Raw genomic sequence first — 18,666 nt, forward strand, 5'->3', positions numbered from 1 at the left:
TTGTGCCCAGCTCAGAAGCAGTATAGCAAAACAGTTAAGCAAGCTTATGTGGGTCACTTATATGCATGGGCAACCATGAGAGGCAGTAAACAAAGTGGATATGAGCTTGGAGCTTGTGTCTCGGGAGCCACACTTTCTGTGTTGAAATTCTTGTCCTGCCACTTATTACAAAATACTTCTGGTGGGTCAGGTTTTTTTGTTTTTTGTTTTTTGTTTTTTTCTGTAAGATGGGGTGAGTAGTAATACTTAATTCTTTGAGTGATTGTGAAGAATAAAGTTAATACACATAAAGCATTTGGTCATTAATTATCACCCAGTATAGAAGGAAGACTGGTGAGGTAGTTGAGATCATGACTTCAGCAGTTGTGTATGTTCAACTTTCCTATGTCTTTCCTCTCAACATCCCCTCTACTTCTTCCTCATTTTTAGTTAGTATATTTGTCAACCGAGTATTAGAACGTAGTATAATAGTGAAGAGTATAGGCTTTGGAGTCTGGTTAACCTGGACTAAAATGCTAGCTTTACCCTTTTTTAGTACCATAAGGCAAATTAATCTCTAGCCTTCAGTTTTCTTACCTGTAAACTCGTAATAATAATAGTTAATGTCATAGTTTACAGTTGTTGTGAGAGCTAAATAAAACATGATTAGCATAGTTTCTTGCACATTTCAAATTTTATTTTTTGTCATCATCATCATTATTATTATCATCTGTATTCTTATCTGTAAAATTGGGATGATACAACCTGCTTGGTAATACTGTTGGAGGACTAAATCAAATAATGTATGTAAAGTGCTTAGTATGATGACTGAAACAGAGTGTATGTCCAATAAATGGTACTGTAAATGTGTTTTTATTTAGTTTTTCATTTCTGTTTTACATACTGTATACTAATATAGATTGGTGATTGAAAATAGCGTTTCAACCTTACATACTATAAGTAGAAATACCTTTTTACTTCTGTATGGCCTAAGACTTTTCCTCTTTGTATCAGTGGTGCTTGATTAGAAACAATAGTCTTCTAAGTCTGACATACCCAATTTTGTCGTACTTTCTACTCTTAGCCCACTCTTATTTACTGTGAGTCAGTTGCTTTTTTCCTTTATTTTCATTATATCTGATATTCTGTGATGTATATCTTTTAGTTTTTAATGGTAGAATCTTTTTGTTTTTATCTTTATGTTTTTTATTAACGTGTGTTTATCCTCTGCTGACAGTCATGCAGTAGATTACAACAAACTTCTATTAGCAGGAAAGTTTCATTAAACTTCAGGCTCTTAATCTTAAGGTTATATATGATCCTTTTATACAAGTGTTGTCTAAAATGGTTCTTTTTAATTGTATCATTTTTAAGCAATTTTTGTTTTATCGTTTTTAGAAGAGAACAGTTGATAGCCAAAAAAGAAGAAATGGTCATTGATCCATCTGTCTCATTCTACTGCTCTTTATTTTCAGAGTGGCAGACAACACACTACCTTTTCGGCAGAATCAAGTCGAAGTCTTTTGATCTGTCTACTTTGGGTTCTCAAAAATGCAGATGAAACAGTTCTACAGAAGTGGTTTACAGATCTCTCAGTCTTACAACTAAACCGGCTGTTAGATCTGCTTTATCTCTGTGTATCTTGCTTTGAGTATAAAGTAAGTGGTCATTATACCATTGCAAAGAACAAGAAAGGAAACATAATGTGGAAAAAATAGAAGAAAATTTCCTCAAAACCTGTTCTCTTCTAATGTTTAAATTTTAGGGGAAAAAAGTGTTTGAAAGAATGAATAGCTTGACCTTTAAGAAATCAAAAGACATGAGAGCAAAGCTTGAAGAAGCTATCCTTGGGAGCATAGGAGCTAGGCAAGAAATGGTACGCCGAAGCCGAGGACAGCTCGGTACGTACACAATAGCTTCTCCTCCTGGTGAGAATTTCTTCAATTTCCTTGAGTTATATATTGTAATGATTATTGTTGCTAGTCTTAAATGTCAATCCTATGCTTTTCAAAAAGCATTTTAAGTGTAACTGTAAATTAACTAGAATAATCATTTCTCTGCAGTAATACAAGTTAGAATTATGATTAAGGTGAGTCAACATACCCCCCAGTTTTCTCTAGATAGTCTTGGTTCATACCTGTTGCCCTTATATAATTAATAGCATCCATCTTCCCTTTTTAAAAAGACTTTATTTTTGTAGAGCAGTTTTAAGTTCACAGTAAAACTGAGCAAAAGTACAGAGATTTCCCATATACCCCTTAGCATGCATAGCCTCCCCCATTATTAACATCTGCCATCAGAGGTGCATTTATTGTAACTGGTGAACCTACATTAACACATCATCACCCAGAGTCCATAGTTTACATTAGGGATGATTCTATGTAACATCTATTTTTACCTTTTTTTTTTTTTTTTTTTTGAGACGGAGTCTCGCTCTGTCGCCCAGGCTGGAGTGCAGTGGCCGGATCTCAGCTCACTGCAAGCTCCGCCTCCCGGGTTCACGCCATTCTCCTGCCTCAGCCTCCCGAGTAGCTGGGACTACAGGCACCCGCCAGGTCGCCCGGCTAGTTTTTTGTATTTTTAGTAGAGACGGGGTTTCACCATGTTAGCCAGGATGGTCTTGATCTCCTGACCTCGTGATCCGCCCGTCTCGGCCTGCCAAAGTGCTGGGATTACAGGCTTGAGCCACCGCGCCCGGCCTTCTTTTTTTTTTTTAATTGAGACAGATTCGCCCTCTGTCACCCAAGCTGGAGCACAGTGGTGTGATCGTGGCTTACTGCAGCATTGACCTCCCTTGCCCAAGCAATTCTTCCACCTTCACCCCCCAATGCACACATACCCTGGTAGCTGGGACTACAGGTGTGAACCACCATGTCCAACTAATTTTTTTTTTTTTTTTTTTTTTTTAGAAACGGTCTCACTATATTGCCCAGGCTAGTCTTGAATTCCTGAGCTCAAGTGATCCTCCCACATTGGCCTCTCATGGTGCTGTGAGCCACCATGCCTGGCCCATTTTTACTCTTTATTTGCAAAATGAATTAATATGCCCTGTATATAAGGGAAAAATATTGCCCATCAAACTCAAGTATCAGTGAGACAAAACAGTTTAGTAGCATTTGAGACTGGTTTTCTAATCCCCAGATCTGCTACCCATTAGCCAAATAACCTTGGCCAAGTCACTTAATCTCCCCACCTTCCTTTTCCTTATAAATTTGTGATTGTTTTCAGAATTTAGAAGGTAGTGTAACTAACTGATCTTATCATCTTTATAGTAATCATGTATGTGGAAACGTTTTGTAAATTCTAAAGTGACATACAGACAAAACTGTTGCTAAGAGTTTCTTAAGGCCAGGACCATGGGTTGGTCATCTGTGTAGATGATACATGCCAACAGCACAATATGTATTTGTTGACTTAAAATATGAATGTAAGTGTGAATGGATTTTTAATTGTTTTCTGACAGTCCATTAGCATAATAATCATCTGTTTATCATTTATATACTGTGTGTTTTGTAATAATGAAAAGACAGTCTTTGCCTTTAAAAAAAATTAGTAGAGCACCATTTTTTCACTTTAGTTATACACAATTTAAGGTGTACTTTTGGGTTTTCGTTCATTATATATGGAAACCCTTGGCTGGGCGCAGTGGCTCACGCCTGTAATCCCAGCACTTTGGGAGGCCAAGGCGGATGGATCACGAGGTCAGGAGATCAAGACCATCTTGGCTAACATGGTGAAACCCCGTCTCTACTAAAAATACAAAAAAATTAGCCAGGCGTGGTGGCAGGTGCCTGTAGTCCCAGCTACTCAGGAGGCTGAGGCAGGAGAATGGCGTGAACCCGAGAGGTGGAGCTTGCAGTGAGCCGAGATCGCGCCACTGCAATCCAGCCTGGGTGACCTAGCGAGACTCCGTCTCAAAAAAAAAAAAAAAAAAGAAAAGAAACCCTCTGAAAACGTATGAAAATTAACTTTTACTGAGATCATTTAATTATTACCAAAACCTAATGAATAATTATAGTCATCTTTTAGATTAAGAAAATAAAACACAAAAGAAGTAAATAACTGCCTAAGATCATAAACTAAGTGACAGAACCAGGATTTTTTGATTTCTAATTTAGCGTTCTTTCTATTATACCACAACCCTGAGGTTTATTTTTGGAGAGAATGGAACTATTAATAATATACTTGTTACATTTTTTAACCTGTGGCCTCAGGAAATCTGTCATTGTTTGAATATAAGAGTTGAACTCTTCTTATCTTATAATTCTTGTAATTATTATTTGTCTTGTAATTCTTATTTACATTTCTACATTTAAGTGAGGTCAATAATAGACATTGGTTTATTAGGTCTAATAATAGACATTCTTTTATTTTTCTTAACTTTCAGTTCTAAGACATTGTTAACTAATGAGACAGTTTCGTGGGAAAAAATGTAAATGATAGAAAATTATAGTTAATTTTGCTAACTATCTTAATATAGGCATATCTTTGGTTTTTTTCCAGAAATTTCTTAAAGACATGGATTTCAAAATTTTAAAAAGGGAAAGAGATAAGGAAAGAAAGGAAAGGAAAGGGAAAGAAATTGGAAGAAATAGAGACATGTCCTTTATTTTGCAGGAAATCATTCTTATTTCTCAGTATTTTTTGTATTTCTTTAATTGACATATATAGTTGTATTCTTTTGTATTTGTTTTTCAGTATTTTTTAAAATTTCTATTTGAACTCTTAACTTTTACTTTCATTGTTCTTCCATCCTCTCAACCAATTTAAACTTATCATTTTCAAAAACAAGCAGTTTTGTAATTGAAACTTTGAAATTATGACTGAGTCCATTGTTTAAATGTATATTGTGTATTATCCACGTTCTCAATGCTGTCTCCACTTCTAATGGATTTGTATGAATCATTTCTATAGCTGCCACCCCTTAAAGGAACCCATATATGCAGTCTGCCTTCAAACCTAGAAACCTCTTAAGGGAAAACTCCATTCTTCCTCTTGTTCTGCCTTATATAGACCGAAACAAGTAATTACTTTAGGAGTCCTTCCTATTTTGTTTATGTATTAAACAGAAACTTACTGAGCTCTCAGTATGCACCAATTTATCAGCCTAGACATAACATGCTGAACAAGGTACATACCATTTCTGTTCTTAAGGAGCTTTTATATACTTGTGGTCGTAAGTGTTATGGAAAGGAATAAAGCAAAGGAAAAGGAAAAGGAGGTATGGGAGAGTGGGAGGCCTTTCTAAGGAGGTGGTAAATGAAAATTTGTGAGAAGAACAATTAAGAAAAAGGAACAACAACCACTGCTCAGGTTGTAAGTCAGAAACATAGAATATATACTGATAGATTTGCAAGGAAAACAGAAAGCAGTAAGCAAGAGGAAGAATTAGGAAATAAAGTCATATCATGTAGGGCCTTATAAGCCATGGTTAAGATTTTAAGAAAATCAATGTTAGAACATTTGCTTATTTAAATGGATATTGTTTTCAAAAAAATACTGCATATAGCAAGTACATTTCTTCTGAAATTATTGTGAAAATTTTTAATAAAAAGCATCATTGTCAGGTTTTTCTACTTGTACTGAGGATAAAATGGCTTGTACAAATTACTGTATTTCTTACATGATTGCAAGTATACATATAGGTGGTCCAACTGAAATATCATTTGAAAATTGGCTTTGAAATTTATTTGACAGAGAGAAGTCCATCTGGAAGTGCCTTTGGAAGTCAGGAAAATTTGAGATGGAGAAAAGATATGACTCACTGGCGTCAAAACACAGAGAAGCTTGACAAGTAATAGAGCTTTCTATTTTATGTTACTGATGGGTGTGTTGAATTTTAAAATGCAAGAGGAAATTGATAACTTTTACTTTATATTTGTATTTAGTATTTACATTTAATAAATATACTTATTAAGTCTTGGACAAAATATTTAATTTTAAAATTTTAGATTTAAAAAGATTGGAGGAAGAACTTCTCATGTGGTATAGTAAGGCAAAATGTTGTATTTTAAACTCCATTTTCTCTAAAACATCCTCTTGGAAAATGCATTCAGCAACTATTTTTGGAACATATTTTAGGTGTTACATTGAACTAATTTTTTTTTTTTTTTTTTGAGACGGAGTCTTGCTCTGTTGCCCAGGCTGGAGTGCAGTGGCCTGATTTCGGCTCACCGCAACCTCCACCTTCTGATGAACTAATATTTCAAATATTACAAAGAATTAGAAACCTGACATTTGTCTTCATGGAGCTTATAATGTAATTCAAGAAAGACAAAACAATACAGGTCTTCTGTTTCTAGCATGAAGGCAGACTTGATACATTGACTGATACTACTGCCATAAACACCTAAAATGCACTTACATGAGTCTTCTCACTGCCCAAGTGGCTGCAGGTAAACTTGCCTGGCTTGAGATTTGGCATTGAGTCAAGGGGCTAAAATTTTTCTCTTGAGAATTTATAATTTTAAGTTACCCTGCAAGTAGCTTCACTGGCCCATAAAACTTTGAGAATGGAGTGACCAACTCATTCAGGTTTGCCTAGCACTCTCCCAGTTATAGCGCAAATTGTCCCACATCCCAGGGAGCCCCTTAGTCCTATTCTAAGGCAAACCAAGATGATTGATTACCGTGTCTGAGAACTGTCATCAGCCCAAGCCTCAGAAGATTCTCACAAATAAACTTTCACCAGTATTTTCTCACAGACGGTTAAATCATAACAAAGAGGAAACAAGTTTCAGTACCGTATGTATGAGAGCTTGAAATAATCAGATATTGAATGTAATATTAAAATTCTTAACCTTTGAATATGCGCTTTCCTTTCTTTTTCTCCATCTGTCCAAATCTATTTCTCTGATGTTTTTTCTACTTGTGTTATTTTTTAGAAATCACAGAGTAGCCAGGTGCTACACTCTCAGTATATTGTTTTATTTCTGCATTTGTAGAACATGTTCTCTTGGTTTACCTTGCTGTGTTTTGAGGGAGACTTTTTTGGTGTTCTCCTGATTCTTTTTGTTTAAACCATCTTATGTTTCTTTATAAAATGTCACTGGAAATTTTAAGTTTGAACATTAAATATTTTGTTTTCTAGTTTAATGTTGTAATGTTGATAATTGTATTTTATTTTATTTTATTTTATTTTTTTTGAGAAAAAGTCTCACTCTCACTCAGGCCAAAGTGCAGTGGCACAATCATGACTCACTGTAGCCTTGACCTCCTGGGCTTAGGTGAGCCTCCCACCTCAGCCTCCCAAGTAGCTGTGCACCACCACACCCGGATAATTTTTGTATTTTTTTTAGTGGAGACAGGGTTTTACCATGTTGTGCAGGCTGGTCTCTTCACTCCTGGGCTCAAGTGATCCCCTGCCTCAGCCTCTCAAAGTGCTTTTATTCTTAAATTGAATTTGTAAAATGTAAATTAATGAAGTATTCTCCTTAGTGGTAATAATAAAGATTCACAGACTTCTAGATCTAAAAACTTAGAAAAGCTAGCATTTAATATGTCCTTGTACTTTATGTGTTATTTTGTCTACTTTGGTATAATATATAGTGCCTGTATATCTGTTGTTGCTAAAACAAAAATGTTGGCTATATTCATAAATCATGTGTAAATATCTTTAAATTTTTATTTGCATTAAATGATACTTTTATAAATATTAGTGTTTAAACCACTTTATTGCATCAAACTGTTTTGTTCTTTTTTCTTTATTTTTCTAGCTTTGTTGAGTTGTAATTGACAAAAATTGTGTATATTTACAGAATATAACATGACCTTTTAATATATGTGTACAATTGTGAAGTGATTACCACAGGCAAGCTAACTAGCATATTCATCACCTCACGTCCTTTTTTCCCTAAATTGTTTTGTTTCCAATGAGTGATTCCATCTAGTCTCACTGAAGAGGTAAATTATCATCTGAGCATATTTATATTTAAAAAAGTGGGGGAAAATTAGATGAAACCTTAGACAAAATAAGTACATTTATCCTGAATACAGACATTGGAAATCTTTGAAATAGTAAGATAAATACTAAATATTTGAGTGTTGTTTTCTGTGAAGCAGTCCTAAATACAAGCCCACATAGCACCACCTAGTGTCAGTGTGACTTAGAATAAAACTGCTGCATGTTTGAAAGCTAAAACATAAACATTTGTGCTTTTAGTGGCATTAAGCTTCTGTAATGGGGTGAGAAAATGTGTATTGTTGTGGTTAACAAACAAGCCATGTAAATGTGTAAACTATTGCCTTTTTTCTTATTCTCTTGTAATTTTTTGTCGGGCAAATGTTGAAAATGGTTTGAAATTTTTTATTTCTTTTTTTTTTTTTTTTTTTTTTTTTTTGAGACGGAGTCTTGCTCTGTCGCCCAGGCTGGAGTGCAGTGGCCGGATCTCAGCTCACTGCAAGCTCCGCCTCCCGGGTTCACGCCATTCTCCTGCCTCAGCCTCCCGAGTAGCTGGGACCACAGGCGCCCGCCACCTCGCCCGGCTAATTTTTTGTATTTTTAGTAGAGACGGGGTTTCACCGTGTTAGCCAGGATGGTCTCGATCTCCTGACCTCGTGATCCGCCCGTCTCGGCCTCCCAAAGTGCTGGGATTACAGGCTTGAGCCACCGCGCCCGGCCTGAAATTTTTTATTTCTATGCATCCTTAAGTCTTTTCAGAATTGTGGTTTTCAAAAAGATAAATATAATTTCGTACAATATTTTGTGTTAGATCAAGAGCAGAGATTGAACACGAAGCACTGATTGATGGAAACCTGGCTACAGAAGCAAACCTAATCATTTTGGATACATTAGAGATTGTTGTTCAGGTAAGAATTCAAAGAAGAGAAATTTAAGATATAGATTTGGTAAATTGAGGTTGGAGGAAAAAGTCTTTACTGTGAGCCATAAAATTACATTTAAATATTAGTACTTCCTAAAAGTTTCATTCCAAGCATTCTGAGATTCTTTGTAATTATAAATTCCAATAGCTTCAACTGTTTCTTCATGGAGGATGATTATGAAATCTTTAACTCCTTGTCTTTCCCCTTCATGGCCTAGTCTTGCATTTCCAAATATCCTCTGAGTATTTATAGTTGGATGTTCTGCCATCAGGTGAGATTCAACATGCATGTATAGCTATAGCTACATATAGATACACTGAGTTTATGCAGTATCCTCTGTATACTACAGCAGTGTTTCAGGCTCTTTATCTATAATCATCATGTTGGGTCCTAACAGTAGCCCTCTAGGCAGTATTATCCTGTAGTAACAATGTGATAGCCGACATGTATTTAGTTTTTTCTGTGTTAAACATTGTCCTAAGCCCTTTACAAATGTTGACTCATTTGATCCCATGGCATTGAAACTGTCAGTATCCTCATCTTGTAGATGAGAATACTTAGGCACGAAGATGTTAAATAACTGCCCATAATGACGCAGCTAGTATGTAGAAGAGCCAGGATTCAAATCAGTTAGCAAGATCTCTCAGACATTTTAGTAAATATATCTCTCACCTATTCCTTCCATTCCTTTTCTCCTACCACTGCTCTGCCAGGTTCATATTTCAGCGCTATTACAATGGCCACCTGCTTCATAACTCACTCTGTGTTCTTCCCACCATCCATTCTGTACATTTTCATGAGACTTTTCCTTTAAAAATATTTTATGGCTGGGCACGGTGGCTCACGCCTGTAATCCCAGCACTTTGGGAAGCTGAGGTGGGCGGATCACTTCAAGTCAGGAGTTCAAGACCAGCCTGACCAACATGGCAAAACCCTGACTCTATTTATTTATTTATTTATTTATTTATCTATTTATTTTTGAGACAGTTTCACTCTTGTTGCCCAGGCTGGAGTGCAGTGGCGTGATCTTGGCTCACTACAATCTCTGCCTCCCAGGTTCGAGTGATTCTCCTGCATCAGCCTTCCAAGTAGCTGGGATTACAGGCATGTGCCAGCACGCCTGGCTAATTTTGTGTTTTTAGTAGAGACAGGGTTTCTCCATGTTGGTCAGGCTGGTCTCAAACTCCTGACCTCAAGTGATCCGCCCGCCTCAGCCTCCCAAAGTGTGGGGATTACAGGCATGAGCCACTGCACCCAGCCAACCCTGACTCTACTAAAAATAAAAAAACTAACTGGGTGTGATGGTACGCATCTGTAATCCCAGCTCCTCAGGAGGCTGAGGCACAAGAATTACTTGAAGCCAGGAGGCGGAGGTTGCAGTGAGCCAAACCACTGCACTTCAGCCTGGGTGACAGAGTGAGACTCCATCTCAAAAAAAAAAAAAAAAGATTTTATCAGTCATTATCCTGACTTCCTGACTAAAGTTTTAAAAATATAAAAAATTTACTAAGTCCAAGATACCTAATCCAAGATGGTTGCTTGAGCTGCAGCTGTCATGTCTGTATTTCATTCAGTGAAAAGAAACAGCAGGGACAGAGTACATTTCTTCTTTCAAGGGCATGACTCAGAAGATGAGACTTCTGTTTTGTTCACCTCTCTCTGTAGCCGGATTCAAAGTCTTCAGCTAAAATTCAGGGTTTCAGTTATTTAAGAAGAAAAGAATGGTTATTTGTGTACCAGCAACATTTTTTGCTCCAGGCACCACTCTATTTTTCAGCCTTATCTGTAGTTATTTTCTACATGAACCTCAAGTCAGTTCAGACTTACTTACTAATTTTCCTAAAAAACACCTTATGATTTCTTGCCATTGTATCTTGCTCCTCTTTTTTCTCATTTAAATTCTATTTATTCTTTTCCCCCTTTTCTTATTCAAATCCTTCTTGAAGCCATCCTAGATCTTATATATATTTTTTTTATCTTTTAAAACTTTATTTATACATAGGGAGGCCTGTAACCTCCCTAACTAAATTGCAGGTACATCTCTATTTTATTTGTTTATTTTTAAATTGCAGACTGTTTCTGTGACGGAATCCAAAGAGAGCATTCTTGGTGGAGTGCTAAAAGTGCTACTACACAGCATGGCCTGTAACCAAAGTGCAGTTTATCTACAACACTGTTTTGCTACACAGAGAGCCTTGGTTTCAAAGGTGGGTTATTGTATACCTGCAGTGTTGTCAGACTTTGTTTTCTTTGTTAACATTGTCTAAGATCATTTGACACATTCATTGGTTAGTATATGTAATAATATATTAATGAATATGTGTAGTTAAAATTTAAATAATAAGCTAAGACGCTTGATTCTTCTTTGCCTCTCTACTACTGCCTGCCTTTTGGAATTTTTCATTTATTCGAATCACCTTTAACCAGTTCTGGTTTAAAAAACAGTAACTTGGATGTGGAGAAGGGCCTGAAATTAATAGCCAATCTTAAATGTGGGGCTTCTCTTGTTTTCTCTCCACTTGGTTCTGTTTTTTAAAAAAACTCAATTTATAAAGAATTCAATATATAAGCAATTCAACCCACTGAAATTATTTTATGATGAATGGAAAAGAAGGTGTGTGTTTGTTCAACTGCTTTAAATATTTACTTCTTATATTTGTTTTCCCTCAGAAATATGTATATTCTTAAATTTTGAAGGTAGCTATTTCATTTTAATCATCCTAGAAGATGGAGTGCAGAGACGTTGATTAAAATAACTTATGTATTATTTTGTAATAAATGTAGAATTCATGTATGTTGATTACTAAGTGTTTTATGCACATTCTGATAGAAGCTTCACAACAATCCCTTGTAGATATATTATTAGGCCTATTTTGTGGATGAGAAAACTTGTCCAAGGTCACACTACTAGTTAGTAAGTGGCATAATCAACATTTGAACCCAGTTTGACTCTGTGTCTCACACTAGTAACTACTAGCTAATATCGTCCTAACCATTCTTTTAATTTCTGGGCTATATTAGCAAGTTTCTGGGCTATATTAACAAATCTCCAGCTCAGGTTGTATTAACATATCTCAGGAACTTTTACTGTAAAAATTCAGTGGTGGTTTGTTGTTGTTTTACAGTTTCCTGAACTCTTATTTGAAGAAGAGACAGAGCAGTGTGCTGATTTATGCCTCAGGCTTCTCCGACACTGTAGCAGTAGCATCAGTACAATACGGTCACACGCCAGTGCCTCCCTTTACCTTCTAATGAGGCAAAACTTTGAGATTGGGAATGTAAGTATTTAATCATGAAAGTTCTCTGTATTCATAATGAAATATAACTTCTGCTGATAGTTATTAAATCAGTTTTGGGAGAGCATGGAGTTTTTTGTACATTTTAAGTCTAATCATAGGCTATCTTGATATTTCTCATTCTGTGTATATCTTACAAAAATCCAAATCTCTAATTGTGTGCATATCATATGTATGTATGTATGTATATTAATACACACTTAGAATATAAATGTACATTGAGCAATTTTAAATTTTAATTGTCCCTAAGTAAAAAGAAATAAAAGTTTAAGTATCTTGGCTTGATATTTTACAATTACATGTCACAGCCTTTGAAGAATTCCATTTTTTCATTTAAGTCTTTTATTATATGTTATATTCACGTGTTATATTTTTCCTTTTGAGTCAAATATTTAGTTCATTTATTTTTGCGTATGTAAGTATTTAAGGCCTTGAATTTTCCTTTAAGCACTATTTTTGGCATCTCCTTGGTTCTAATATTTAGTAATCTTGTCATTTCAGTTTGTATTTTCTTTTTAACCCAAAGAGTTGAGTAGCCTTTTTGTTTCAAAGTTTTGGCTGGTTCCAGTGACTCACACCTATAATCCCAACACTTTGGGTGGCCGAGGAAGGAAGATTGCTTGAGGCCAGGAGTTTGAGATCAGCCTGGGTGACATAGTAAAACCCTATCTCTGCAAAAAAATACCAGCCAAGCTGGGTGGCCCGTGCTTGTGGTCCCAGCTACTCAGGAGGCTGAGGTGAGAGGCTCCCTTTGAGCCCAGGAGTGTGAGGTTGCCGTGAGCTGTGGACACACCACTGTACTCCAGCCTGAGTGACAGAGTGAGATCCTATCTCAAAAAAAATTTTTTTTAATGTTAGTTTTCAGCTTTATTACATTGTGATTGTACAGTGTATATTCTGTTTCTCCCTTTCTTTACTGTGGATCTGTGTATTTGTGTGTCTAAATATAATCTATTTTTATGAGTGTTCTACAAAAAATCTTTAAAAGGGGAGTATTTCTGTTTTCAGAATATTGAGTTAAACATATACCAGATAAATACACCTTATTAATCACATAGACTCCATATCATTGTTTTTTTTCCACTTGGTAGAAGTAAATTAAAGCCTGTAACTGTGTTTGTCTGTTTCTCCTTCAGCTTTTATTTGGTGTATTAATACTCATAACTACTATATTTTCTTAAGAATTTTTCTCCTTTGGAATTTAAAAGAACTTGTGTTGGTTTTATTTAAAACCTTTATTCTATTTTATTTTTTGGCCTGAATTTCATCTCTTATGGTATTAAGATTTTGACCTCTGCTTTCTTTTTAATTTGAACTTACTTTATTTGCTTTTGCCTGTTCTTTAATTTTCACTTTATTTTAAGTGTGCCTCTCATATACAACATAAGAGTTGAGTTTTGCTTTGTGATCCAACCTTTAATTGAATGAAACCTTTCATACTTGTTATTATATTACATATGTCCTGGAATCCTATTTTATTATTTTGTTATGCCTTTCCCTCTTGCCTCCCCTTTGAAAAAAAATGTGTGTTGGTTGTTTTCATCTTACACTGTATGGTCTGTTTACCTTGTTTTGGGGATGTAGTGTTCATCATATTTAGCAAAATTTCTGGTTTTGCTCTAATGGTTGCCTTTATAGTCATGTAATACCCCTAGTCCTCTATTTCTTTAGATCATGCATTCTCAACCAGGGCAGTATTACCACCAAGGGAGTGAAAATTGGTTTTTGTGGAGGATGAGAAAAATCTTAGCTTATGGTCCTCCAAAGCTCAACACTACCCAACAACATGGCATTGCTTAGTATTTATTTCTCTCATTGGTGTTGTTGGGTATCACATGAGCAGCAGTGACATTAAGTTCTTGGAAAATAAAAAACAAAATGTATGCAAAATTGGGTTATAAAACTGGAGAATAAATGACTGTCATTGGAGACTTTTAATCAATTGCTTGATCTCAGTCATATGGCAAGAGGTTGCTTCCATTGGCTGCCTTGTGGATATTGTTTATATTTGGTTCTCAGTGCATTCGTGTGTGACTTGGGCTTTGAAAATTAAGCCCAAGAAAAAAACTTTCCAATTTATTACTTCATTCTACAAAAGTTATTCAAGCCATTTTTAATCATGTCAGTTGCTGAAAAGAAAAAAAGTCAACAATATCTAAATGAATATATAGTAGCCAGAACTTATTTTCTTTTGTCAAGCAAATAGTGAAAGTTCACTGAAATATTTTTAAGAAATTAATTTTTAATTCTTTTGCTGGATAAGTAGCAGTTTTGAATGGTTTAAAAAAATTGATTACATTGCTGCTTTTGTAGTTATATAAGTTGCTAATTTATTTGTGTAATTTGATATATTGCAGTTTATTTAAGCTAAAAGATTATATTAAAAGTTTTTCAGAAAACCAGCCCATAAAGGTAAGCTAAATGTAAATTATTTTCAGATTTTTAACTTAAAATTTTTATCTAAGTCATTCATAACCTTGCACTGAGTAAAAAGAGTAAGCTTTATATTTACTTTCTTATGTGTATATAAATCCAGATATACATAGAGTGCATAAACAGATGTATACATCTCTGATATTAAAATATCATAGGGATGTAATTAGAAAAATTGTTCAAAAATATTTATAAGAGGGACAATAATGAAAAAAATTGAGAAACTCTACTTGAGATAAGTATCTGTTAACTCCCTTTAATGAGCAGTAATAAAATTGCTGATTTTCTTTCTCTCCTCCACCCTGTCATTCTTTGTAACTCAGTATTTCAAAAAAGTATCTTTCTTACTGTTTACATTTTTATTGTTGAATCTGCATGTACTTCACTTGATTTAATTGCCACCTTCAAATAACGTTATTTGTTTTATGTCTACTGTAGATTGTTAAGTACTTCTTTCCATCTCCTTTCTCACCCTCCTAGTTTTTATCTTAGCTGTAACATTTCAGTCTTAGTTCATAGTCTTAGTTGTAAAATGAAATATTGCTCACCACCAGTTTTTTTGGGCTATAATTATCTTTTATTTAGCTAAACGTTGTCCTCATCAAGGTTCTTAGGAGTAATATTTTCCAAGTGGTGTTTTGTTTTTTTTCAGTAGAGACAGGAACTCACTTTGTTGCCCAGTCTGGTCTTGAACTCCTAGGCTCAGGCAGTCCTCCCTGCATGGCCTCCCAAAGTGCTGGGACTGCAGATATGAGCCACCTCACCCTGCCCGCCCCACTCACCCCACTTTTAAAAATAGAGACAGCGTTTCTTCCTGTCACCCAGGCTAGACTGCAGTGGCATGATGGTACTTCACGGTAGCCCAGAACTCCTGGGCTCAAGCTGTCCCCCCACCTTGTCCACCCAGAGTGTTGGGATTACAGGCAGTAACCATTGCACCCGACCCGGCCAATTTTCCTAGTTCTTGATTGTTTAAAGTTGTCTGTACTTGTAGGACAGCAAGGGTGGTTATGAAATTTTTGCCTTATACTTTGAATAATAATAAGCATGAGAAAAATCAGCAAAACTTACCAGATAAAGAACACCTCATAGGAAAAAAGGGTACTTGAGTACCATTGTCTTCTGACATTAAATATTGTTGTAGATGCATTGAAAGGTAGCCTGATATTTTTCTCTGTTTTAAATAATGTTTTTTCCTCCAGCTGTTCATGAGATTTTCTTTATATTTACAATTAAATGCCTTTTCTAGAATATTTGTCTTAGTATTGAAAAGGCTTAGCTTTTTCAATTACACCTTTATCCTAGCCAACTATAAATTATTTTATCACCATACTCTCAGTGCCTAGTATGTAGTGTGACATATTTACTGAGTTGAATTCTTGAATTTTATCCTTAAAACTTTGGACAACTGCCTTAGGGGCATTTTAAGGAGAGGAGGAACATGTTCAGATTTGCATTTTATAGAAAGTTCCCTAGTGCTAGGTAGAGGTTAGACTGAGAGATTTGAAAGAAAAAGGCATGGAGATCCATTAGGAAGTTATTACAGTAATCCAAATAAGAAATGGTGAGGGCGTAAAATAAAGCAAAGGCATTGGGAATGGAGAAAGGATATATTGGATCACATTAGGAGATGGTGTAGATTTGGATTTATGGTATGAAAAATGAGAGGGGAGAATGAATAGGGGACCCCTAGATTTTTGGCATGACTACAAGAATAGTATCACTTTTTTAGATAATCAATAGGGAGAGAACGTATTGTAGACATGTTGACTTTATGGTACCTATGAGACATCCAGATGGTGCTATCTAGTAAACTATAATAGCCTGGAATTCTACAGAGAAATATCAGCTGGAGACGGAAACGTGTATATATTGGTCGAAGCAAAGACATGGATGAGGCTCTTTAGAGTATGTTAAGTGAGAAAAGTTTTTTGACAGAATCTTTGGGAATACTGGTATTTAGGAAGGACATCCAAGGAATAAAGCAGAAAAAGAGTTGAAAAAGAATAGAAAACCAGGATAAAGTGGTGCCACTGAAGATAAGGTAGGAGATTTTCAAGGAGAAAGTAATTTAAATATACAAAGATGTGAAGTAGAATATTGAGCAAAAAATATTGGATATGACAATTGATATATTATCACCAATAATCTCTTAAGAATGATTTCATGGTAGAGAATGGTGGAGCAGAAATGAATTTACACTAAAAAGAATGTAAGTTATAAGCTGTTAAAGGCGTCACTCCAAAAGATTCTGCCTTACATTACTTTACGCATGATGTGTGTTAAATTGTTTTCATCATAGTGTGGATGTCATGAAATGGACTAGAATTTAAATACTCCATCTACCATTTAAGAATCTTATAATGTCAATCAAGCTATTTAACCTCATCTGTAAAATGTTATATTAATAACATATGCCCATAATAAGTAAATGTAAAGACATAAGCAGAATTTCTAATTCAACTCTTAACACATGACTTCTTAAAATCCTGTTTTGTAGTACATTATTCAGAACAAAATTCTAAGTTTTACATCCTTTCTAAAATAAGATTTTTATTTGCATATTTTATTACTTTAAAAAATATTTTGCTTAGAATGGTATTTTTTCACTAAATATACTTTTAGCAAGGAAAAATAGCAGACTTTTTAAAGCTTTTTAATATTAAGTATTGACTGGACAATTTTTCTGTTACAGAACTTTGCCAGGGTTAAAATGCAGGTAACAATGTCACTATCCTCCTTGGTGGGCACATCTCAGAATTTTAATGAAGAATTCTTAAGACGTTCTCTAAAGACTATATTGACATATGCTGAAGAAGATCTGGAATTGAGGGAAACAACATTTCCTGATCAGGTCAGAAATGCTACTTTCTAGATCATTAATTGAAATAGGCTTGTTAAATAGGCACTTTCCAAATTGTTAAATCAAAAGTTGGTTTTTGCTGGAGGATCATTTATTTCATTTTGAATCCACACATTATGTGCCATAAATAGGACTGAATCTTTTTGTTGTAGTCAGCTACCCTTCTTTTTGGAAATAATTAATTCTTTGGTGTTTAATTCTGTGCACTTATAATAAGTAGAACAGTAGACTTGGACAGTACAGACAAAGCTTTCTGCCAAAACGTTCCTACTTATTAATCAAATAATAATATGCCTGATAAACTAAAGTTTCTACAAACTACCTTTTAGTAAAATCAGAAATATAGGAGAGAATTTTCCTTTTGTATTCTTGTATTTCCTATAGCCCTCTGTTTTATTTCTACTTATAGTTCTGCTTGTTTCCAGGTGAAAGAACAAAAAATATAGATAGTCTGCTAAGGAATTTATATAAAGTTTACTACCCTTCACTTACCATATCCTCACATACCTATACTTTACAGAACCATATCAATATCATACAACTTGTTTTGAAATCTTTAGATATTTATCTGAAATATCTCTGAAACTAATTTGGTTATTATGGATGAATGACAATTCAAGAATGTTTTTCATATCATTCTCTGCTGCAGGTCCAGGATCTGGTTTTCAATCTCCATATGATTCTTTCTGATACTGTGAAAATGAAGGAACACCAGGAGGATCCTGAAATGTTGATTGATCTAATGTACAGGTAGCATTTATTTGATTCATTTATGCTTTGTATAAGGGACTTAGTAAGACATACAGTAAGCATTAGATGAAAAAAATAAACACACAAAAGTGATTTGTGATGATTTTTCTGTATTTACATTCTTTATTGTTTTTATATTTATATATTTTTTACTTTTTTGTAGAGATGGGGCTTCACCATATTGCCCAGGCTGGTCTTGAACTCCTGGGCTCAAGAGATCCGCCTGCCTTGGCTCCCAAAGTTCTGGGATTACAGATATGAGCCACCCCACCTGGCCTTGAGTGATTTTTCCAATGGTAGATTGAAAGTCCAAATGCATTTTTTCCAGGCGGCATCTTCAGATCTTCTGTGTCTCTTCTTTTAAGAACAATGCAAATATACTTATTGATTATCAAAAATAAGAGGATTTTTTAAAATATTCATAACACACATTTAACACCTTGGTGTCCTGGGCCCCAGACTTCCTTTAAAGGTCCATACCAATATTTTAAATGTAAAACTCAGTCTTTTAAGAAGAAAATA

The 18,666-nt window shown here is 35.0% G+C and overlaps 1 protein-coding gene across 4 annotated transcripts in view; it reads left to right on the forward strand.

Moving 5' to 3' along the window:
• The window catches only part of DOCK7 (dedicator of cytokinesis 7), a 233,854-nt gene that overhangs the window by 172,257 nt on the left and 42,931 nt on the right, over nucleotides 1-18,666 (forward strand). For 3 of the 4 annotated variants that reach the window (XM_010370685.2, XM_010370687.2, XM_030912971.1), the window contains 8 exons: nucleotides 1,455-1,637; nucleotides 1,745-1,880; nucleotides 5,677-5,773; nucleotides 8,691-8,787; nucleotides 10,875-11,009; nucleotides 11,928-12,080; nucleotides 17,227-17,385; nucleotides 18,044-18,144. In XM_010370685.2, the coding sequence (XP_010368987.1) occupies nucleotides 1,455-1,637; nucleotides 1,745-1,880; nucleotides 5,677-5,773; nucleotides 8,691-8,787; nucleotides 10,875-11,009; nucleotides 11,928-12,080; nucleotides 17,227-17,385; nucleotides 18,044-18,144 (1,061 nt within the window). Of the gene's footprint in view, nucleotides 1-1,454; nucleotides 1,638-1,744; nucleotides 1,881-5,676; nucleotides 5,774-8,690; nucleotides 8,788-10,874; nucleotides 11,010-11,927; nucleotides 12,081-17,226; nucleotides 17,389-18,043; nucleotides 18,145-18,666 lie in introns of those variants that run through there. The other variant, XR_748766.2, reaches the window with a different exon arrangement.

The sequence above is a fragment of the Rhinopithecus roxellana genome, chromosome 12 (genome assembly GCF_007565055.1).
Source record: "Rhinopithecus roxellana isolate Shanxi Qingling chromosome 12, ASM756505v1, whole genome shotgun sequence".
Lineage (NCBI taxonomy): Eukaryota > Metazoa > Chordata > Mammalia > Primates > Cercopithecidae > Rhinopithecus > Rhinopithecus roxellana.